This window comes from Hippopotamus amphibius, chromosome 4 (genome assembly GCF_030028045.1).
Source record: "Hippopotamus amphibius kiboko isolate mHipAmp2 chromosome 4, mHipAmp2.hap2, whole genome shotgun sequence".
NCBI classification, from domain to species: Eukaryota; Metazoa; Chordata; class Mammalia; order Artiodactyla; family Hippopotamidae; genus Hippopotamus; species Hippopotamus amphibius.
This window is the reverse complement of record NC_080189.1, coordinates 151,382,086-151,400,659: the sequence shown is the minus strand read 5'-3', so window position 1 is coordinate 151,400,659 and position 18,574 is coordinate 151,382,086. Positions and strand designations below refer to the sequence as shown.

Genomic DNA, 18,574 nt, shown 5'->3' with positions numbered 1-18,574 from the left:
GACATTGGGTTCTAGTCCTTACTTATAGAAACTTCATGCACGATTTTAGACAAACCCCCTAATCCTCCTGGGTCTCCTTGCCCTTACAAAGCTCTCTCTGCGGGATTACAGAAAGTCCAGAACATTCCTGTATGTGGAAAACATACCTAAATAAAGGGAGGGTTGAGAGAGATGGGTTCCTCCGCTTTCATCTTGTTCTCAGCTCTGAGACACCTGGTTTGGTGGTCCGCTGCCAGCGAGTGTGAGGCTGGAGATGGGGAGGAGGTGGCAAAGGGCTAGGGTGTTTCCTTTGTGTCTGTTTGGGGAAGAGAGGAAGGCAGGGTCGGACCTCTGCTCCTGCCAAGCCCAGTGCCCTGAAGGGGGTCCCGGGGTACCAGAGGGCGGCCTGGCACCAGGCTGAGCCTTCCCCTTCCCCTGCCACTCCCTCCCCTTCACGTGTCTCCCCTTCATCCTGGGTGTGGCTCTGGGGAGGGCTTGAGGGTCCTGCTAAGAGTCCTCATCGTCTAGATTCTGGGAGCCTTAGAATCCTCAGTGTGGCATTTGTGGTGCGATGCTGCTTGTTGAGACGCTGAGGTTGATTTCATGGGGAGGAAATGGTATTGCAGAGGATCCGAGCCGACCCAGGCTTCAGGGCCCCCAGCCGACCGCTCTGGAACCTCGTCTGTGCACTGTGCCTGTTTCCTGGCCCCGGGTGGGAAGCAGGGCCTGCTCTAGGAACTCTCCCAGTGGGGCTGCTGTGACCATGAGAGTGATACCCCTGAGAGGGCTTGCTGCTCCCAGGGGCTGTGACAACAAGAAGGAGTCTGCCTTTGGGATTGACTGTTTGGAGCAGTCGTGCCCCATCTACTACCTTCAAGCCTCAAGGCTGCATTCCTGTGTGGCACAGGGATTCCGGGGAGAGGCTCCTCTGGAAAGCAACTGCCTGGGTGCCTCTCGTGATGAGACCTCCATCAGGCTGTCAGGGAAAACGCTCTTACTCAAGGCAGCTCACAGACGTCACTCTTCCCGTGACCTTCCAAGACTGCCTGCAGCTGGCTCCCCTGAGAGAGAACTGGGCATCTCGTTAGGGATGAACAGGAGGAGCCCAGACTCCCAGGTCCCTCGCCTCTCCCTTTCAGAGGCTTAGGGGTAGATGTGGTTTCAGGGAAGTCAACCACCACTTGCGGAGGTGAGGGCTGGTGCCTCAGGGCTGAGCGGGCACTGGGTTGCAGCAGGTCACCTTTCCGCCAGTGCCTGGCTGGCTCCAGCGGCTGTCACCCCCTTCGCAACTCCTCCCACGCCCCCGCCCAGCAGCAGCCTCCCCGGCAGGCAGCTTAGAGCTTTAATCAGCGGCCAGAGGCCGGGCTCTGACGTCCTTGGAGGGAAGGGATGTGGGTGTGGAGGCAGCAGCTGTGTTTCTTCTTGCCTGAGCAAGCTTTCCCCAGCCTCTCTCCCCTCCCCCTGTGAGGCTGAACCGAGCTGCTGGTTCAGGCATTTTTCAGTGAAGGCAAATGGTGTGTTTGTTCGTAATGAGCAGACCCAGCCTGGAAAGAACGTCAGTTTTCCCATGAACCTGGGTGTGTCTGTCTCCCCAGGATGCCTGAATCAGCATGGCAGGGCTGTGTCTGCCTACAGTCTGGCGCTGCGCCCTGGTGCTCCAGGCTCCCCGGAGGAACTGGCTCTAGGCTCTTTCTGGACATCTGTCTGCTGCTGCGTGTGCCCAGCGCTCTGTGCTGTGGTCGGATGTGATCTTCCTGGCCCCTCTGCTCAAAGGCAACTCCTGAGTTCATCTTCCAATCTGTGTTTCAGAGCATCCCAGATACTGATAGACCCATGATAGGAACTGAGTTAACATTGAAGGCATCTCAGAAGTGGGGTTTGAAGCTGCCAGCGTGACCATGGGGTGTCAGATCTGGATGGGGGAGTCAGGGTCTTCCCTTTTTAGTCTCTCCGAGTGGCTGGCTCAGAGTCACTAAGGCATCAAGCAGCTGCCAGCTCCTCCAGGGCAGGGACTCGAAGAGCCCACGCTGGTGGTGGGAATGGCGAAGACGGCTCCTGAGGAAGCCTCGTTCTCTCCCCCCGGGATGGCCGTGGATCCGGACTCCCCTCCCTGTCCGAGGCGACCCTGCACACCCCCCTCTCCTTTCCCCTCCCTTGACCTGGTGGCCTTCTGCTCTGTGTCCCGTCCCGTTGTCTTCCCTGGTTCCCAGTGGTCGTCGTAGACAGACAGCTGGCCCCTGGGGCACAGTGCTGAGCCCCCCTGCTGCCATCCCATTGGTCATGAGAGCTCCTCGCCATCCCTGCCACCAAGCTGGGGGACCCTCACTTCTCCAGCCTCTGCTCCTCCCACACTCTTTCTCAGCGACAGCTTCTCCGTGCTCCCTTTAGGCATTTGTCTCTGCTCACCCTGAGTTCCCATCTCTTCATCTCTTTGGCTGCTCTCAACTCAGCAGACCATCTCTTTCCCTTCTCTTGCAAACAACTGTCTTCTGAACAGCCTTCCCAACCTGTCTGCTGACAACCTTCTCACCCAGAGGACGAGAGCCCAGACCTCAGACACCAGAGGAGGGAAAAAGTTCTTGGCTGCAGAAGTGGCCAGCTTCCCCCACGCCACCATCTCACAGGGCTATCTGGTTGCCTAAGGCATTCAACAGTAGGTCTTGTTTAACCTCAAGACCATCTCCTGGCCCTTCCCAGGGCGGCTGTGACACAACCACGCTGCCTCCGCCAATCAGCCACGTGTCTTATGTAAGCCAGACTCATCCCCTTTAGACCATGAACCCCGTCGGACAGGCTCTTTTCTCCGGAGCAATAGTACCACCCTCTTCTCTTGCAGCAGGGTTTAGTAAGAAGAGCACAGGGTTTGGGACCGGACAGATTTTCATCCGCAACCTTCCCCTCACTGTGGGCAAGTTACTCATTCTCCCTGACCCTCAGTTTCCCTCATCTGTAAAACAGGGGTAGTGATACCTGCATCGTAGAAATAGTGTGAGGACAGAAAAGGAGAATGTAGGTAGAACACCTAGTAGGTGATTGTCTTCATTTTTCCCTTCATTTTTTTCTCCATCCTTCACAGCAGTGCTTCATCTCTTAAGAGAAACAGCCTCCATAGGAATTCTGACATCCATTGCCAACATCCTCCCAAACCAATCTTCCTGGAGTGCCCCTCCCTGGGGACCCCCTACATATACACTCTAGGCTCAGTCCTTGCAGTGAGGTAGGCAGGTAAGACCATTGTATGGCTAAAGTCAGTCTCTGGGGTGCATCCTCCTGCCCTGGTTCTCACTTTTCAGCATTTCCTTCAGAGAGAAGCTCACTTGTGTTTCTTTGTTTATTGGTGTACCTGGGCTCACTGAGCATCTTCTACAACCTCCCAAAGACGCTGTGGTCACACCCCACCCAGGTTATTTTTCTCCCTGGAGCTGGTTAGTTGTTTGTGTGCTGTCCCCCTGCGCCACCTGCTGGCTTGGGCTGGATATACACCTTCAACACCTTTAGTCCAGGTAAGAAATGTACTCATCCTGCCCCGCTTCCCTTCATCTTCTTGCACCTCCTTTGGGGAGGAGACATCTGCCTGCTTCCCCCCACCCAAGTCAGTTTCCTAACAAGGCAGGACCCTAAAAGGTCAAGCTCTGCAAAGACTCTGAGGTGGCCATCCCCTGCCCATCAGGGGCTCAGGCCTCTCCCTGTTTCACTACAGTCCTGTGAGGTCCTAAAAGGCTCTCCTGTCTGTGCCCTTCCCTCCCCTGATGTTCCCCCCCGCAGCCAATGTTGCCCACCCCCTACCCTCCTCTGACGTCGTGATCCCAGCAGCCAGGGTGCACACCTACCTCAGGTGCGCCACACCCACCCAGCTGTCCCCCAGACCCCCAAACCAGAGAACAGAAGCTCCGTGCTTATTCCAGACCCAGTCCCTGGGCCATTCTCCCTCCTGTCACTCCCACTTATGGTCCAAGCTCTCCAGCTGCCCCAACCTGAATTTCTTCCAAGTAGCTGGATCCTCTTTCATTGAGAGTGTCCTCCAGCTCCTCTGGATGATGGCTCTAGGCCAGGTTACACCTCAGCAGTGTAGGTGTAATCTCTGCATCTTCCTGATGACCCAAGGGCTAAAGCAGCAGGATTTCTGCCCTATATCACGGAGGATAGAAGGGAGTCTTAGGGCATCTCAGCTATCCAGGGCCTTTTGGCAGAACCTGCCTGTTCCTACAGCCGCATCCCATCCTGGTGCTCTGCTCTCCACAGATCCCTCTGCCTGTCGGGCAAGGCAGAGTCTATGTCAGAGCGTGGTATGGTGCCTGGGGCAGCAGGAGAACTGCCCCCACCCCAGCTCTCTTAGAAGATGGCACTGAAGCATGTTTACCCCTGGGGCCTATAAAAGGAGGGCCCTTTTGCCCAAACCATGCGTTCCCCTCCCCCAGCCCAGGAGGGAGAGAAGCCCTGCCAGCCCCAGGCCTGGGAGGAGCAGCTGCCACCAGACCTTCCACCTCCCACCCTCATTCTTGGTTCCTTCTCCTCAGGCCTTGGCCTTCAGGGTAGAGGGTGTGTTTTAAATTGTCTCCACATGAACAGTCAAGAGAACAGCAGAACTCTTTGCACACATTGGAAAACCCCCATTTTCCAAAGCCAACCCATGCACTGGCCATTTAACTTTTGATCACACTGGCCATGGCCTCTGGCTGTCCCTGCTAGGGAAAGTGGGTCAGGCATTCCCTGGCATTAGGAGGAAACAGAAGAAATGTGAGATTGAGAGGCAGTCCTGGGAAAATCCACCTTTATTTTCAGAGGAGAGTTCTGGAAAGGAAAGAGCATGGAAATGAAAGTATAGGAAGAAAATGTGGGCACACAGGCCTCTACTAAAATCAGTCCAAGGAGGGGAGAGTCTGGGCGAGAGGGGCAAACATGGCTGTGAGGGTCTAGTGGGCTTTCCAGCCAGCACCTGCCACAGCATCTTCCCTGAGCCCCAGGGAGGCGCAGGAGGGCCTGGCCCATCACCAGGAGGAGCAGCACAGCCAGCTGGAGAGAGAGAGGATGAAAGGCTTTACTACCTCCCCAATCTTTATGCCCAAGTCAGAGGGTTGGCCTAATTGGGTCCACAGAAAGACCCCACCCAGGCTCCCAGACCCAACCCTGCCACTCCTGCCCTACCTCCCTGCTGGAGGATAATGCAGGCAGGGCTTTAGGGCCTCCAGATCCTTGTGGCCAATTCTGGCTCATTGCCGACACTCAAAGATGTAAATACTGCAAGATGCATAAAGATGGGTGTGGCCCAGCCTCAACTCTCAAGGGGCTCTAAGACAGGTGAGAGCACTAAAGATGTGATAAACACTCAGGCCTGTCCAGTTCTGGAGTGCATGCTCTTAACTGCCTCTTATCTATTAGCTGTATGGCCTTGGGTAAGTCACTTAACCTCTCTGAGCATAGGTTTTCTCATAGATTGAAGGTGTTAAGTTAGCGTAGTGGTTTTCAAACTTTTCCAGCCATATTATCGTTTCTTTAAATGAGATCTTAGGGAATCCCAACATAACTGTTTATTGAACAGTCCTAATCTGATGTGATACAAACATGACCAGCTTTACCTTTCTTCCAACCACTGCCGTCAAACATCTCCGTTGAGCCTCCGCTTCCTGTTCCTTAGTGCCAGCTCAGGGCAGACCTTGGTCACTTTTAGCGGTTAAAAAAGTCCAACCAGTCTCTTTCAGTTTGAAGCTTTAATCCAAGGTCCGATATGGTGCCCATATTCTCTCATTCTCCATTTCTCTATTTTGGGCTTACCCAAGATCTGAAGGACCCACAGTGGGGAGCACAGGGTCTGCTCTTTCCTGGCTCCAGCCCAACACTCTCCTGGCCTCCATCTTCAGTTGGGACAGGAAGTAGGAAAGAGGGCAGTGTCTCTTTACTGCCTGGGGCGGCTGTGGTCTTCCTGGGCTGTCGATGCCCTTGGTCATTCAGGTGTGCAGACACCACCTGCTTGGGGACCTACAGGACCCACCCCACCTGGTGCTGTAAGGTCTCCAGCAGTCAGGCCTTTGAGACAGGGTTCTGACCAGATGTCTCAAGCTAGGGGTGCCTTCCTTGGTGCTGGGCACATAGGAGACCCACCCATTCTTGCCCCAGCCGGCATTCTTGAGCTGCACCTGGAAGCCCCAACCTGTCCTGCCCTCTCTCCTGCTGCAGCAGCACACGGGCAGATCAGCAAGGCCTCTGCAAAATGAGGTACCCAGCTGGGGAATAAGAGGTCTTCTTCCCCTTCTCATGGGCACCTGACATACAGCATGTGGCCCCTCACCTGCCTTGGGCAGGGGCTGGGAGGATCCTGCCCTCCACGAGGAGGTGGAAAAGCAGGGAGGTAAAAGCCACAGACTTTCCCTGGGGCGGTGACTCCTTAGGTGGTGATTCGCCACCCCTGCAGCACATTAGAGGGTATGAGAAGCTTATTAAGAAATTCCAGTGTGCTGACCCCACTCTGGGCCAGTTAACAGCATCTTGAGGATGGGTCCTGGCATATTTTGTTAAAGCTCCCAAGGTGGTTGTAAAAGGCAGCCAGGGTTAGGAACTCCTGCCCTACTTCAACAAATCCCCCCACCAAATGACAGGGGCAGGACCCAGGGGGCAGGTCACGGTCCTGCACCATGAGCCGTGAGGGTCTGGGTCTCCCTTTAGCAGGTGGTGGGGGAGACTTAGGGCCTGGGGAGACGTAGCTTTGGGGTTTTAGACACAGGAGAAGGTAACAGAAGAGTTCCCATAAAACATCCTAGGACAAATGTTTTTTTATCCTGTCTTAGCAGCAGAACTCTTTCTTCATTTGAAGTTTTGCCAGAGCCCACGTATAAGTCAGTCGGAGTTGGAGTATCTGGCTGACAGCGGGGGTGGTGCCTGGAGCTGGGCTGCAAGCAGCATCAGAAACCCCCGGGACCAGCCCCCTCCGCTCACTCGAAGAACCTTCTGTTGCCATGTTAGATTGGAGAGAGGGAGAGTGGGAATGGAGCCAGAGACGTGGGCAGAGTCTAGGGAAGCAGGCCAGGTGGAAACCCGCAGCAGGCTGAGGGAGAGCCGGGGTGGGCCCGGAAGGGCACAGGAACGAGAACCGGACTCAGGTGGAGCCTGCTGACTTCCCAGCTCTGCCGAGAGCAGCCACCTCTGGGTCGGAACCCCCAGCAAGGTGTGCTTCTCCCATATGCCCCTGAGCAGGGGGAAGAGAGGCAGTGGCCCCAGGACCTGCAGCCGCCGCCGCCGTCAGGGCCGCACGAGGACGGGCAGGAGGAGAAATCCAGCGCAGATGAGAGGCCCACCACAGAGCCCCTCTTTAAGGTCCTGGACACGCCCATGAGCGAGGGTGAAGAGCCTACGATGCTGCCAGCCCAGCGGGACCACGGGCACAGCGTGCAGATGGAGGGCTACCTGGGCCGCAAGCACGACCTGGAGGGGCCCAACAAGAAGGCATCCAACAGGTGTGTGGGGGAGGGGCCGTGGGGTAGGAGGGGTGGGCAGCTCCCAGGGACTTCAACAGAGCAACATGGGCGAGGGTGCCCTCTGCTTCTAGTCTGAGAGCTCCTGGGCACCCTCTGGGCCAGCCCGGTGGCTACTTGGCATGATGGGAAAAGCCTGTCTTCAGCTGTAGTCTTGAGTTCAAATCCTGTGACCTTATGCAAGTTACTTAGCCTCTCACTTATAAATTGAAGATGATGGGGGCAACCTGCCTCTTCAGTGCAGATGCCATGCCTGGCGCAGAGCAGGAACTTGGTGAACACTAGGCGTTATTATTATCCCAGAGCAGGGTACCAGGTAGGTCTTAGCACTAACAACACATCTTTGACCAAGTCCCACTTTTTTACCCAATCTGGGCCCCAGTTTCCCCAGCTATAAAATAGGAGAGGAGAAAGAGTTGACTAAATGTCTTCTGGAGGTCTCTCCTAGCAACTATATGACCCCGAGGAAATCATTCAGAAGCTGTGTGCTTTCCTGACCCTGAGGCTGTCATGTCTTTGGGTGTGGACTACCCAGGGATGCCTCAACTCAAAGGCTCTGGAGGCCTCTGCCTTCAGGTAGCAGTCCAGGGTCCTAGAGAAACAGGGTAGCATCAAGAGGTTGAAGCCACTACCTGAGCTAATCAATGAATTTGGTAAAGTTGCAGAATACAAAATTAACACACAGAAATCTCTTGCATTTCTATACACTAACAATGAAAGATCAGAAAGAGAAATTTAGGAAACAATCCCATTCACCACTGCAACCAAAGAATAAAATGCATAGGAATAAACCTAACCAAGGAGGTAAAAGACCTGTACTCAGAAAACTATAAGATACTGATGAAAGAAATCAAAGACGACACAAACATATGGAGAGATATACCATGTTCTTGGATTGGAAGAATCAACATTGTGGAAATGACTATACTGCTCAAAGCAATCTACAGATTCAGTGAAATCCCTATCAAATTACCAATGGCATTTTTTACAGAACTAGAACAAAAAACCCTAAAATTTGTATGGTGACACAAAAGACCCTGAATAGCCAAAGCAATCTTGAGGGAAAAAAATGGAGCTGGAGGAATTAGACTCCCTGACTTCAGACTATACTACAAAGCTACAGTACTCAAGACAATATGGTACTGGCACAAAAACAGAAATATAGATCAATGGAACAGGATAGAAAGCCCAGAGACTATGGTCAGCTAATCTATGACAAAGGAGGCAAGGTTATACAATGGAGAAAAGACAGCCTCTTCAATAAGTGGTGCTGGGAAAACTGGACAGCTACATGGAAAAGAATGAAATTAGAACACTCCATAACACCCTACACAAAAAAATACTCAGAATGGATTAAAGACCTAAATGTAAGGCCAGACACTATAAAACTCCTAGAGGAAAACATAAGAAGAACACTCTTTGTCATAAATCATAGCAAGATCTTTTTTGACCCACCTCCTAGAGTAATGGAAATAACAAAAATAAGTGGGACCTTATGAAACTTAAAAGCTTTTGCACAACAAAGGAAACTATAAACAAGATGAAAAGACAACTCTCAGAGTGGGAGAAAATATTTGCAAATGAATCAACAAAGGATTAATTGACAAAATATGTAAACAGTTCATGCAGCTCAATATCCACAAAACAAACAATCCAATCCAAAAATGGGCAGAAGACCTAAATAGGCATTTCTCCAAAGAAGACCTACAGATGGCCAAGAGGCACATGAAAAGCTGCTCAACACCACTAATTATTAGAGAAATGCAAATCAAAACTACGATGAGGTATCACCTCACACTGGTTAGAATGGGCATCATCAGAAAATCTTCAAACAATAAATGCTGGAGAGGGTGTGGAGAAAAGGGAACCCTCTTGCACTGTTGGGAATGTAAATTGATACAGCCACTATGGAGAACAGTATGGAGGTTCCTTGAAAAACTAAAAATAGAGTTACCATATGACCCAGCAATCCCACTGCTGGGCATATACCCAGAGAAAACCATAATTCAAAATGACACATGCACCCCAATGTTCATTGCAGCACTATTTATAATAGCCAGGTCATAGAAGCAACCTAAATGTCCATCAACAGATTAATGGATAAAGATGTGGTACAATGGAATATTACTCAGCCACAAAAAGGAACAAAGTTGGGATATTTGCAGAGACATGGATGGACCTAGAGACTGTCAAACAGAGTGAAGTAAGTGAGAAACAGAAAAACAAATATTGTATATTCATACATATGTGTGGAATATAGAAAAATAGTACAGATCAACCGGTTTGCAAGACAGAAATAGAGACACAGATGTAGAGAACAAACATGTGGACACCAAGGGGGGAAGGAGGGGGGGGTGGGGTGGGATGAACTGGGAGATTGGGATTGCCATATATACATTACTAATAAGAAAATAAATTTCAAATTGTACACTTTATGCATTTTATTGTATGTCAATTATATCTCAATAAAATTTCTTTAAAAAAAAAAAAAAAAAAGGTTGAAGCCAGCCACATTTCCAGGGCCAACTGGCAGCATACAGAGAGAGCCTGGCCTGGGGGACATGCTGAAGCTATTTCAAATTCCAAAAATGAATTTGGGGGGCCCAACCACCCAGAAGACGTTTATTGGTTATATGGAGAGTCTGCAGGAAAGGGGAAACTAGCATTTATAAAGTACCTACTATGTGCCAGGCATTATGTTAGGACTGATAATAGCCTTACAACCACCCTGTGATATTGAGCTTTTCCTTTTCAGACGGGGAAACAGTCTCAGAGAGGTTCAATCACTAGTCCATTTACTCCAAGAACAGCTCCTCCTTAGCAATGGCCTTACTTGGGCTACGAGCTCAGAGAAGGTGGTGAGGGCCAGAGGAAAGATCCCTGAGCTGGAGTCAGAGATCTGGGCTTCGTGCAATGGCTCTGCAGTCAGCTGTGTACGGGTCAGGATCTCTCTCTGACCTTCCAGTCCTTCCTCCCTGCATGCCCTGCTAGTTTTCCACCTTTCTGTCCTCAAAAGAGAGGGAGGCGGAAGGGAGGAAGAGGAGGAAGAAAAGCTTAATGTTTCTCAGCACTCGTTACTGTGAAAGGGCAGCATGTTCCCCATTTGTCAGGGAAGGAGCTCAGGTGAGCCCACACATGAGCTCACGAGCTTGCTGTTCTCACCAAACATTCCAGTTGAGATGAGCCTTGATTTGCACAAATACATTTCTTTAAAGAGTGCTAGTACAGTATACCAGGCATATATCATCAACAAAACAAAATATCACTACCACCAAAACAAAACCCTGCTCTGGTCACGGTATAGTTCTATAGTGAGACTCAAATATGCTGGTGGCTGTGGTGAAAGGCTTTGAAAAGTTGTTTACACTGTTGGTCTTAGACTCAATGATTCTACTTCTAGAAATATATCTCAAGGTAAGATCAGAGTTACAGGCAAAGATGAAAGCATAAGGATGTTTATCATATTGCTATTTAAATTGTGGATAAAATTTCCAGTATTAAAAGGTCCACCAATAAAGGGATTATTTATATATGATAGGATACCATATAGCTATTCAAAATTATTTTCAAGAAATACTTGAGGATTCAAATATTTGAGGATGGGGAAATACTCATGATATAGTGTTAAACTTAAAAGTAGGACATAAAATTGAATATGTAATATAATCCAATTTTAGCTATTATGTAAATAGTAAAAAGACTAGAAGGAAATACATAAAATGTTAACAACAGTTAACTTCTGGTAGTGGAATTACATGCACATGATTTGTATTTGCAATTGTTTTAACCGTAAAATGTGTTCCTATTGATCAGGGTAAAATTGGTGTAATTAAGAAAAATGGTAAAGCTATATAGGAAGTGATTATAGAGATGCTCTATCAGGACTGCAGGTGACCTGCCGATCTGTACCTTCACAGGTCCTGGAACAACCTGTACTGTGTGCTCAGGAACAGTGAGCTGACTTTCTACAAGGATGCCAAGAACCTGGCCCTGGGGGTGCCCTACCATGGGGAGGAGCCTCTGGCTCTGAGACACGCCATCTGTGAGATCGCTGCCAACTACAAGAAGAAGAAGCACGTCTTCAAGCTGAGGTGAGGCCCCGCCTGTCCACTGCCCCTTCCCTGGTGCCTTTTTAAAAAAAAATAATTTACTTTTTATGATTTTTTTTTTTTTACTTACCCTTTGTTTTGGGTATTTCTTTTTTTTTAATTTAATTTTTTTTAAGGGGGGACTTCGTTGCTGTCCGTGAGCTTTCTCTAGTTGCAGTGAGAGGGGGCTGCTATTCATTGTGGGGCCCTGGCTTCTCATTGTGGTGGCTTCTCTTGTTGTGGAGCATGGGCTCTAGGTGTGCCAGCTTCAGTAGTTGTGGCACGCATGCACAGTAGTTGTGGCTCGTGGGCTCTAGAGGCACAGGGTCAGTAATTGTGGCACACGGGCTTAGTTGCTCCTGGGCATGTGGAATCCTCCTGGCCCAGGGATCGAACCTGTGTCCCCTGCATCGGCAGGCGGATTCCTAACCACTGTGTCCCTGGTGCTTGATTTGGTATAAGTGGCTAGACAGGGGCCCACTGTGTGGGACCAGCTTCTGGCCTGAGTTGCCCCTCAGGGATTTTTCAAATCAGGGAGGCTGGTGGTCCTGATTTTTTACCTCTCTCAGAAGGTGCCGAGCTGCCTGACAGGGTTCTGGTCATGGGAAAGCTCAGGGGGCTGGGGGGACCAGATCCAGAGGTGGCACGCAGGAAACCCTTTGTCCTCCTAGGCTGAGCAACGGCAGTGAGTGGCTCTTCCACGGCAAGGATGAGGTAAGTGCAGGGCTGCCCAGCCCAGACCCCCACCAACAAAGGGGCAGGTGGAAGGGACCCATGCCACTTGACCTCAAGGCTCCCTCAGAAGCTGTTGTCCTAGAGGCACCCCATCCTTTGCGGGGCCCTGACCCTCCCACCCTGCAGGAGGAGATGCTGTCCTGGCTGCAAGGGGTGAGCAGCGCCATCAACGAGTCCCAGAGCATCCGCGTCAAGGCACAGAGCCTGCCCCTTCCCTCCATCACCGGCCCCGACGCCAGCCTCGGCAAGAAAGACAAGGAGAAGAGATTCAGTTTCTTCCCCAAAAAGAAGTAGCCTCTCGGGCACCCCGCGGGTGAAGAAGCCAGCGCGTGGGGACATGCGGGGCCGAGCGCCTCCCGCCTCGGCTGGGTCTTCGTCCTGCCCACGGCCCGGCCGCCGCTGCCTGCCGCCTGCCTGCTCCGAGTCGCCGGCCGGGCCCCGGGCCCCGCTGCCCTGCAATAGCTGCCTTCGCCCGCCCGGCCCACGCCCGCCTCCGCGCCCTCCGCCCGCAGCCCCGGCGCCCCGCGCGCCGCGAGCGCCAGGGACGGGGCTCCCAGCTCCAGCGGCCCTGAGGCCTCCGGGTCTGGGGGCAGGAAACGGTTTTCGAGGCCCACGCCCTCCTCTCCCCATCCCCTCCCGCCCCACTCCCCCACAAGCTGGAGGAGGCTGATGGGGTTCCTCAGACGCTGCCCACGCCCAAAACAGGTCTTTCTTGGGGTCACCTCCCGCTCGGTGGCAGCCAGGGAAAGGGAGAGGGACGAGGACACTGCAAATGCCCAGCCTGCCCCTCAGGGCATGAGGAAGGAGACTTCTGGTGGCTCTGGGCTAGGGGCTGCTGGGGTCTCAGAGGACACGACGGCCTCCTCAGAACAGGGACTCTCCCCTCAGGGGCCACCGCGTCCCCTCCTCGCTCCTCCTCCCACAAAAAGAGGGGGGCACCCTCCTAGGTCGATGGGTCCCAAGGGCAAAGGGGCTCCCACTGCCTCCAGCACCCCTTGCTGCCACCCCAGGCAGCGCTAAGGAGGACCAGGAAGCGCTCAGGCCGGCCCTCTTTTAAGACTACAGTTAAGAGTTTAGGGCTCAGGCCGGAAGGAGTCAGGTAGGTCTCCACACTGCCTGAGGTGCTGCCCCTCCACTCTGGGGTCCCCCCGCACCCCCAGTAGCTGCCAAACCAGCACTATCCCACTCAGACCCAGGACCCCTGAGGGAGACAGTGCAGGTACCCAGATACAAGATGGACTCCCCAGTGCCTGGAGCAGAGCATCCCAAAGCCAAATACCCTATGTGTCCTGTCTGCAGCTGGCCCCATCTAAGGGGGCTGGCTGGACCGACAGCAAAGTTCATCACCTGTCACCTTGGGGTGGCAGATGTGGTCACACCTGGGTATTACGACCCATGGAACAACCCTGAATGGCTGGCACAAATGCTGGGGCCACAGCCATTAAGGTGTGGCAGGTACCCTTGCTTAGCTCCTCCTGAAGGTCCTGGCCTCGCGTCAGGGGGCCACATGGGTATCCAGCCTACAATCCTGAGCACAGCCAAAAGGGGCCCTGTAACTTCTATCTCCACAGATAGCCTTCCCCAAGCTGCTACGGTCAGGCTTCTGGAGGGAAGAGACCACTAGTTCCACAGGGATTTTCTCTGCCACTCTGAAAGCAATACAGTTCCAGCCCAGCATCTTAACTGGGGTTAGGTCCAAAAGAGGGGTTAAGTTGCGGGCAGCAGGTGTTTCCCCTGGGCAGACCAGAAAGGTCCCTGGGGCCTGCAGTGGCTGTTTCCATCACCTTCCCCATGGGAAGGAGCCTTAAACACACTGAGATGATCCCCCAGAAGTGGGCGAGGCTCAGGGAGAAACCACAGGCATGGGCCTCTGGAGTTATGAGGCCTTCCCAGGAGCCCTGAGTGCTCAAGATCAATACCACGTCAAGGGAAGGCAGTTTCAGCAGACAAGAACCACAGGAGGGAGTTCTCGGATGGAGCCTGACATATGGTCCCACTTCTGGAGCCAGGGTCTTCATCTGGCCTCTGTGCACCTAACCCTACGGTCCTCTGTGCACCCACAGGGAACCTAATCTATACCACTCACCAGCCTCTTTCTACACCTAGGGAAGCCAAGGCAGGAGGCAGTGAGGTGATGACACCTACCTGGCCATAAAGAAGGCCCCTGGTGCATCTGAGGTCATGTCCTGCTCCAGGGCAGACAGCGTGTTCCTTGCTGAAGTGCAGATGGTGGCAAGAATCTCCCTCAGTTGTCCCCATGGGCCAGTCTTTAGGGAGCCAAGAGACTAGGGGCCACCCTCTCCCCTCCACATGTGCCAAAGCAGCACCTGAAATGAGGAATTTCAGCAAGCAGCTTCAAAGTCCCAAGAATGAAAGGGCCTCAAGGAAAAGCCAGGATTTCACCACCCCTGGGTCCCCGGACTGGGCAAGGGCAGCGGCCGGCTGCATGTGACCCACCATCCACTGCCAGCTCCCCACGCACCCCTCCCCCACATCTCACAGGCCCCAAGACCCTCAGCTGACGGGACTGAAACTGCAGACACCCAGCTTTGGGACTCTGTGCCCCATGGGGGCTCCTGGTGCCCTGGCAAGGTTTCTTTTTTCCCTCCTTACATTTTCTACTTTGCAGTCTTTTCTTTAACAGTATCCCCAAACAGCTCCAGTCCACACCAGCATACCAGGCTTCCTCCCCAGGGCAGTTTAGAGGAAGCTCCTTCTGGGCATGGTCAGGTGGTCCTCCTTCCCGCTCTCCTTCCCCTTTGTCCCCTGGCCTCAACTGACTATGGCCGAGGGAGGTAAGGAGGGTCCTCGGGCTTCCTCCCCCACCAGCACCCACACAGGAGGTCTGGGGGAGGCTCGGCTTCCCCTCCACCCCACTCCTCTTTCCTGCCTATCGGAGGGCAAAGAGAGTCCCCAAGGTTGGCCCTGGATCTCCCGCCTCCCTTCAGTGGGAGGGGGCAGAGATCCAGTGGACCCCGTGGCTCGGCCCCTTGGACAAGCAAGCTCAGGGAGGATGCAAGGGAGGAGGCGGCTGCAGAGGCCTGCAGCCCTGTCGGGCACAGACCATGCAAGCTGGGGCCGGCCCTGGGGCCGGCTGGGCCTTGTCCTCCACCTGCTCAAACGTGCTTCCACCAACCAGAGAACACCCATTTACTAGTTTTTCTAATAAATCAATAACGCTCCATATTCCCTTTCTTATGTGACTGGCTTATTACCCTTTGAACTGGACCACAGAGCACTGGTTGAGTGAGCAAGGCAGCATCTGTGAACACAGGACCACCGTGGAGACAGAGGTACGACAGGACAAGCCAGGCTCTGGCTTGTCCCTGGAGTCTTATGGGAACAGCTCTGCCAGCACCCAAGTTCTGTGCTTCACGTGAGACCGTGAGAAAGGTTCGCCTATTCATGCATTCTGCCCTGTGGGGGGCCTGCTGCAGGCCTTTCCCCCTGGAGCTCAGGACAGAGATCTAAATGTCAGAACCCACACGCCCGGGGTTCACCTCCAGAGGGACAGTTTCAATTGGTCTGGGTGGATGAAGCCCAGCCATTGGCATTTTTCAAAAAGTTCCCTCCCCTGATGAGTCCGGCGGGCAGCCAGTAAGAACCAGAGCTGATCCAGGGTTCCCAGGTATAACCTAGTGGGCTGTGTGAGGATCACCTGGGGGAGGTGTTTGCTACGACTCCCCAGGCCTCACCCCTTGCAGAGAGTCTGAGAATCAACAACTCATCCATCTCCTTCAGCTTATAGAGGAGGGAAAAGCAAGAGTTTAGGTGACCCGGCCAGTTAAAACGCAGGGCAGGGTCTCCTGACTCTCACTCCCGTGTGTGGCCACTTGTCAGAATCACACACTTGCCTGGTGGCAGCCAGTTCTCTCCTCAGCCACCATGCAAGTGGCCACAGACCATTCCGGGCAGCTGGTAGAACATGGGCCAGCCCTGCTCGGCTTCTGCCCTGGAAAGGCCTCCACTTGCCTCTGATAGTCCCTTGACCTCATTAGATTCAGGCTGAGTCCGTCCTCCTAGGTCAGAAGACCTGCAAGACAGCTCTACCACCCGGCCCCGCAGACCCACTCCTCCCAGGCCCCAGCCAGAAGAAACAGGGCAAAACAAGGCTGGTCCACCAAGAAGGGGCAGAAAAGCCGGTTAGAAATAGGGAAGCATCCCACAACCCCTTTCGAATCGGACACTTTTGAGAACAAGATGAAGAATGAGGCTCCATCCCAGAAAAAAAATGCACCTGTGCCCTCACCCAATATTGCCAGCCACGCAAGGTGCTTCTAGGCGCCAGGTCGAGAATCACTGCCCCCTAGGGTGTCTCCTCGGAACTAGGAAGGGAGGAAAGAATAAAAGGCACCAGACGTGGAAATAGCTGCCTGTTAGAAAAATGTTCCACCCCTACCCCGCCCCTTGCAGCCCGACTCTGGCACTGGGGGAGGAGCGAAAGGCTGGCATGGCGCCCTCTGACTATGCCCCAGACAGGACGCCAGGCTGAGGGCAGACAGAAGCCCGTGGGAGCGAAAGCAGCAGAACAAGTCCGCCGCCACACATCCTGCTGCCCCAGCCTCCCCCGCCAGCACCTGGGGACGTGGGCTTCGTGAGCACGGCTGCAGATGAGTGCGTGCAGAGGCCACGGGCCCACGTCCCGCCTCCCCTGAGACAGCCCTGGGCACACCCGACTCCCCGCAACCCAGCCAGACCCCAGTAAGGAGGCCACACACAGGTCGGTGGGTCAGCAGTGGTTATTACACCATTGGCAAATAATGACACTTGTGTACATTAGCGACAACCACAGGGCCAGCAAGACAACCTACAAAAGTACCTGAACAGAGTCCACGACATTCTCCCCAGGAGGGGAATCAACAACAGGACACACTCACACACGCGCGTGAGCACACGAACATACCACAGGATGGGAAGCAATAAATTATGGGCTCGTTCCTGCCGGGGTCCTATGAAAAGGCACGGTTAAGGGGCAAGGCCTCCCCAGGCCACCTTCCCGTGCGTCCCCTGGGTGGGCGCCTGGTCTGGCCGTGGCCAGGCAGCGCTGGGAGCCTGAGCAGGGCTCGCTCTCCCTGGGAAGAGAGGAGCTTAAATAGCTGGCTTCGTACTAGAGAGGAACTACATACAAGGCAAGTGGCCGCACCGGCCTCAGAGGGCAAGGGGGCTCGTCTGGGCCTGTGGCAAGTCACCGGCGCGTTCAGGGCAGGTGAAGACCCTTCCAGGTGCCCCAGGGCCATCTCCCAGGGGCGGCCTTTCTGAGGGCCCCGGGTGGGGCTCGGGGGAGCAGGGAGAGCCCAGGCTGCGGGCGAGGACGCCACGGCTCCTCCCCGTCCCCCAGCACGGCTGCTCCCTCCCTCACGACTCAGAGTTCAAGGCCTGGAATTTCTGCCTCAGGCTCCTGACTCTGCCCTGCTGGCTTGGGTCCGCCGGGTCCCTGGGACCCTCTTCCTTAGGCCGATACTCTGCACGCTCCTGGAACTCCTGGCCTTGCCCTGCCTGGGCTGCCGCTGAGCTCGGTCCCTGCCCGCTGGCCGCCTCCAGTCCCGCGTCGGGACCCAGCAGGGGCCCCTTCTCCATGACAACCATCCGCCGGTTGTCCTCTAGTGTGAGGTCTGCGGTGATGTACAGGGCCTCCCCTCTGACGGGCACACTTGGGGGCGACCCCCCGCCAGACTGGGGCTGGGCGGCCTCCGGGCCCGCTGGGGCCCTCCTGGCGTTCAGGCTGCAGCAGCGGCCCACCCTGCCCGACGGCGGCGGCGGCGGCGGCGGCTCCATCATGTTCTCTGGCAGAGAGCGGCTCCGGTTGACGGGCAGGTTGCAGGGCCGGCTGCCCTTGGCCTGGGGCGCCTGGTTCTGGGAGGCGTATTTGGAGCAGAGCTCTCGGACATCGGGCCAGTTGAAGGTCTCAGTGTCGAAGGGGCTGAGGGGGCTTCGGGGGACATGCCAGGCCCCAGGTGAGGTGGTCCTCGGGCTGGTGGCTGAGGGGCTGAAGGAGAAACGCCGTGGCGATGTCTCCCTGGCAGAGTTGGGCTTGGGCGGGCTGTGCTCCTGGACCGGGGACTGCTCATGGTTGAAGAGAGAGAGCACCGGCTTCCTCTTACCTGTGAGGAGACAGCGAGCTGCCTGAATCCCTGCGCAGGAGGAGTGAGAGGACATGAGGGCTCTGAACTGGCTTCCACTCCCCTCCCAGGCAAGGCTGGTTGCTGGGGTTTTGGGTGTGATGGGAGAGAATCGCATTCACCATCCACAGCCCCCTTATCAAAGGGAAATGGGAAGAATGAAGAAAAGGTGGGGGACAGGGGGTCA

At 54.4% G+C, this 18,574-nt stretch overlaps 2 protein-coding genes across 13 annotated transcripts in view; one reads left to right on the top strand and one right to left on the bottom strand.

The window, feature by feature from the left end:
• SPTB (spectrin beta, erythrocytic) overlaps positions 1-12,562 on the top strand; it is a 62,259-nt gene extending 49,697 nt beyond the window's left edge. The window contains exons 32-35 of the mRNA XM_057733717.1: positions 7,168-7,427; positions 11,363-11,536; positions 12,205-12,247; positions 12,395-12,562. Of these exons, the coding sequence (XP_057589700.1) occupies positions 7,168-7,427; positions 11,363-11,536; positions 12,205-12,247; positions 12,395-12,562 (645 nt within the window). The remainder of the gene's footprint in view (positions 1-7,167; positions 7,428-11,362; positions 11,537-12,204; positions 12,248-12,394) is intronic.
• PLEKHG3 (pleckstrin homology and RhoGEF domain containing G3) overlaps positions 9,780-18,574 on the bottom strand; it is a 48,432-nt gene continuing 39,637 nt past the window's right edge. For 6 of the 12 annotated variants that reach the window (XM_057733730.1, XM_057733725.1, XM_057733724.1 and 3 more), the window contains one exon: positions 9,781-18,399. In XM_057733730.1, the coding sequence (XP_057589713.1) occupies positions 17,624-18,399 (776 nt within the window). In that variant the 3' untranslated portion in view covers positions 9,781-17,623. Of the gene's footprint in view, positions 18,400-18,574 lie in introns of all 12 variants that reach the window. The other 6 variants (XM_057733719.1, XM_057733727.1, XM_057733721.1 and 3 more) reach the window with 5 other exon arrangements.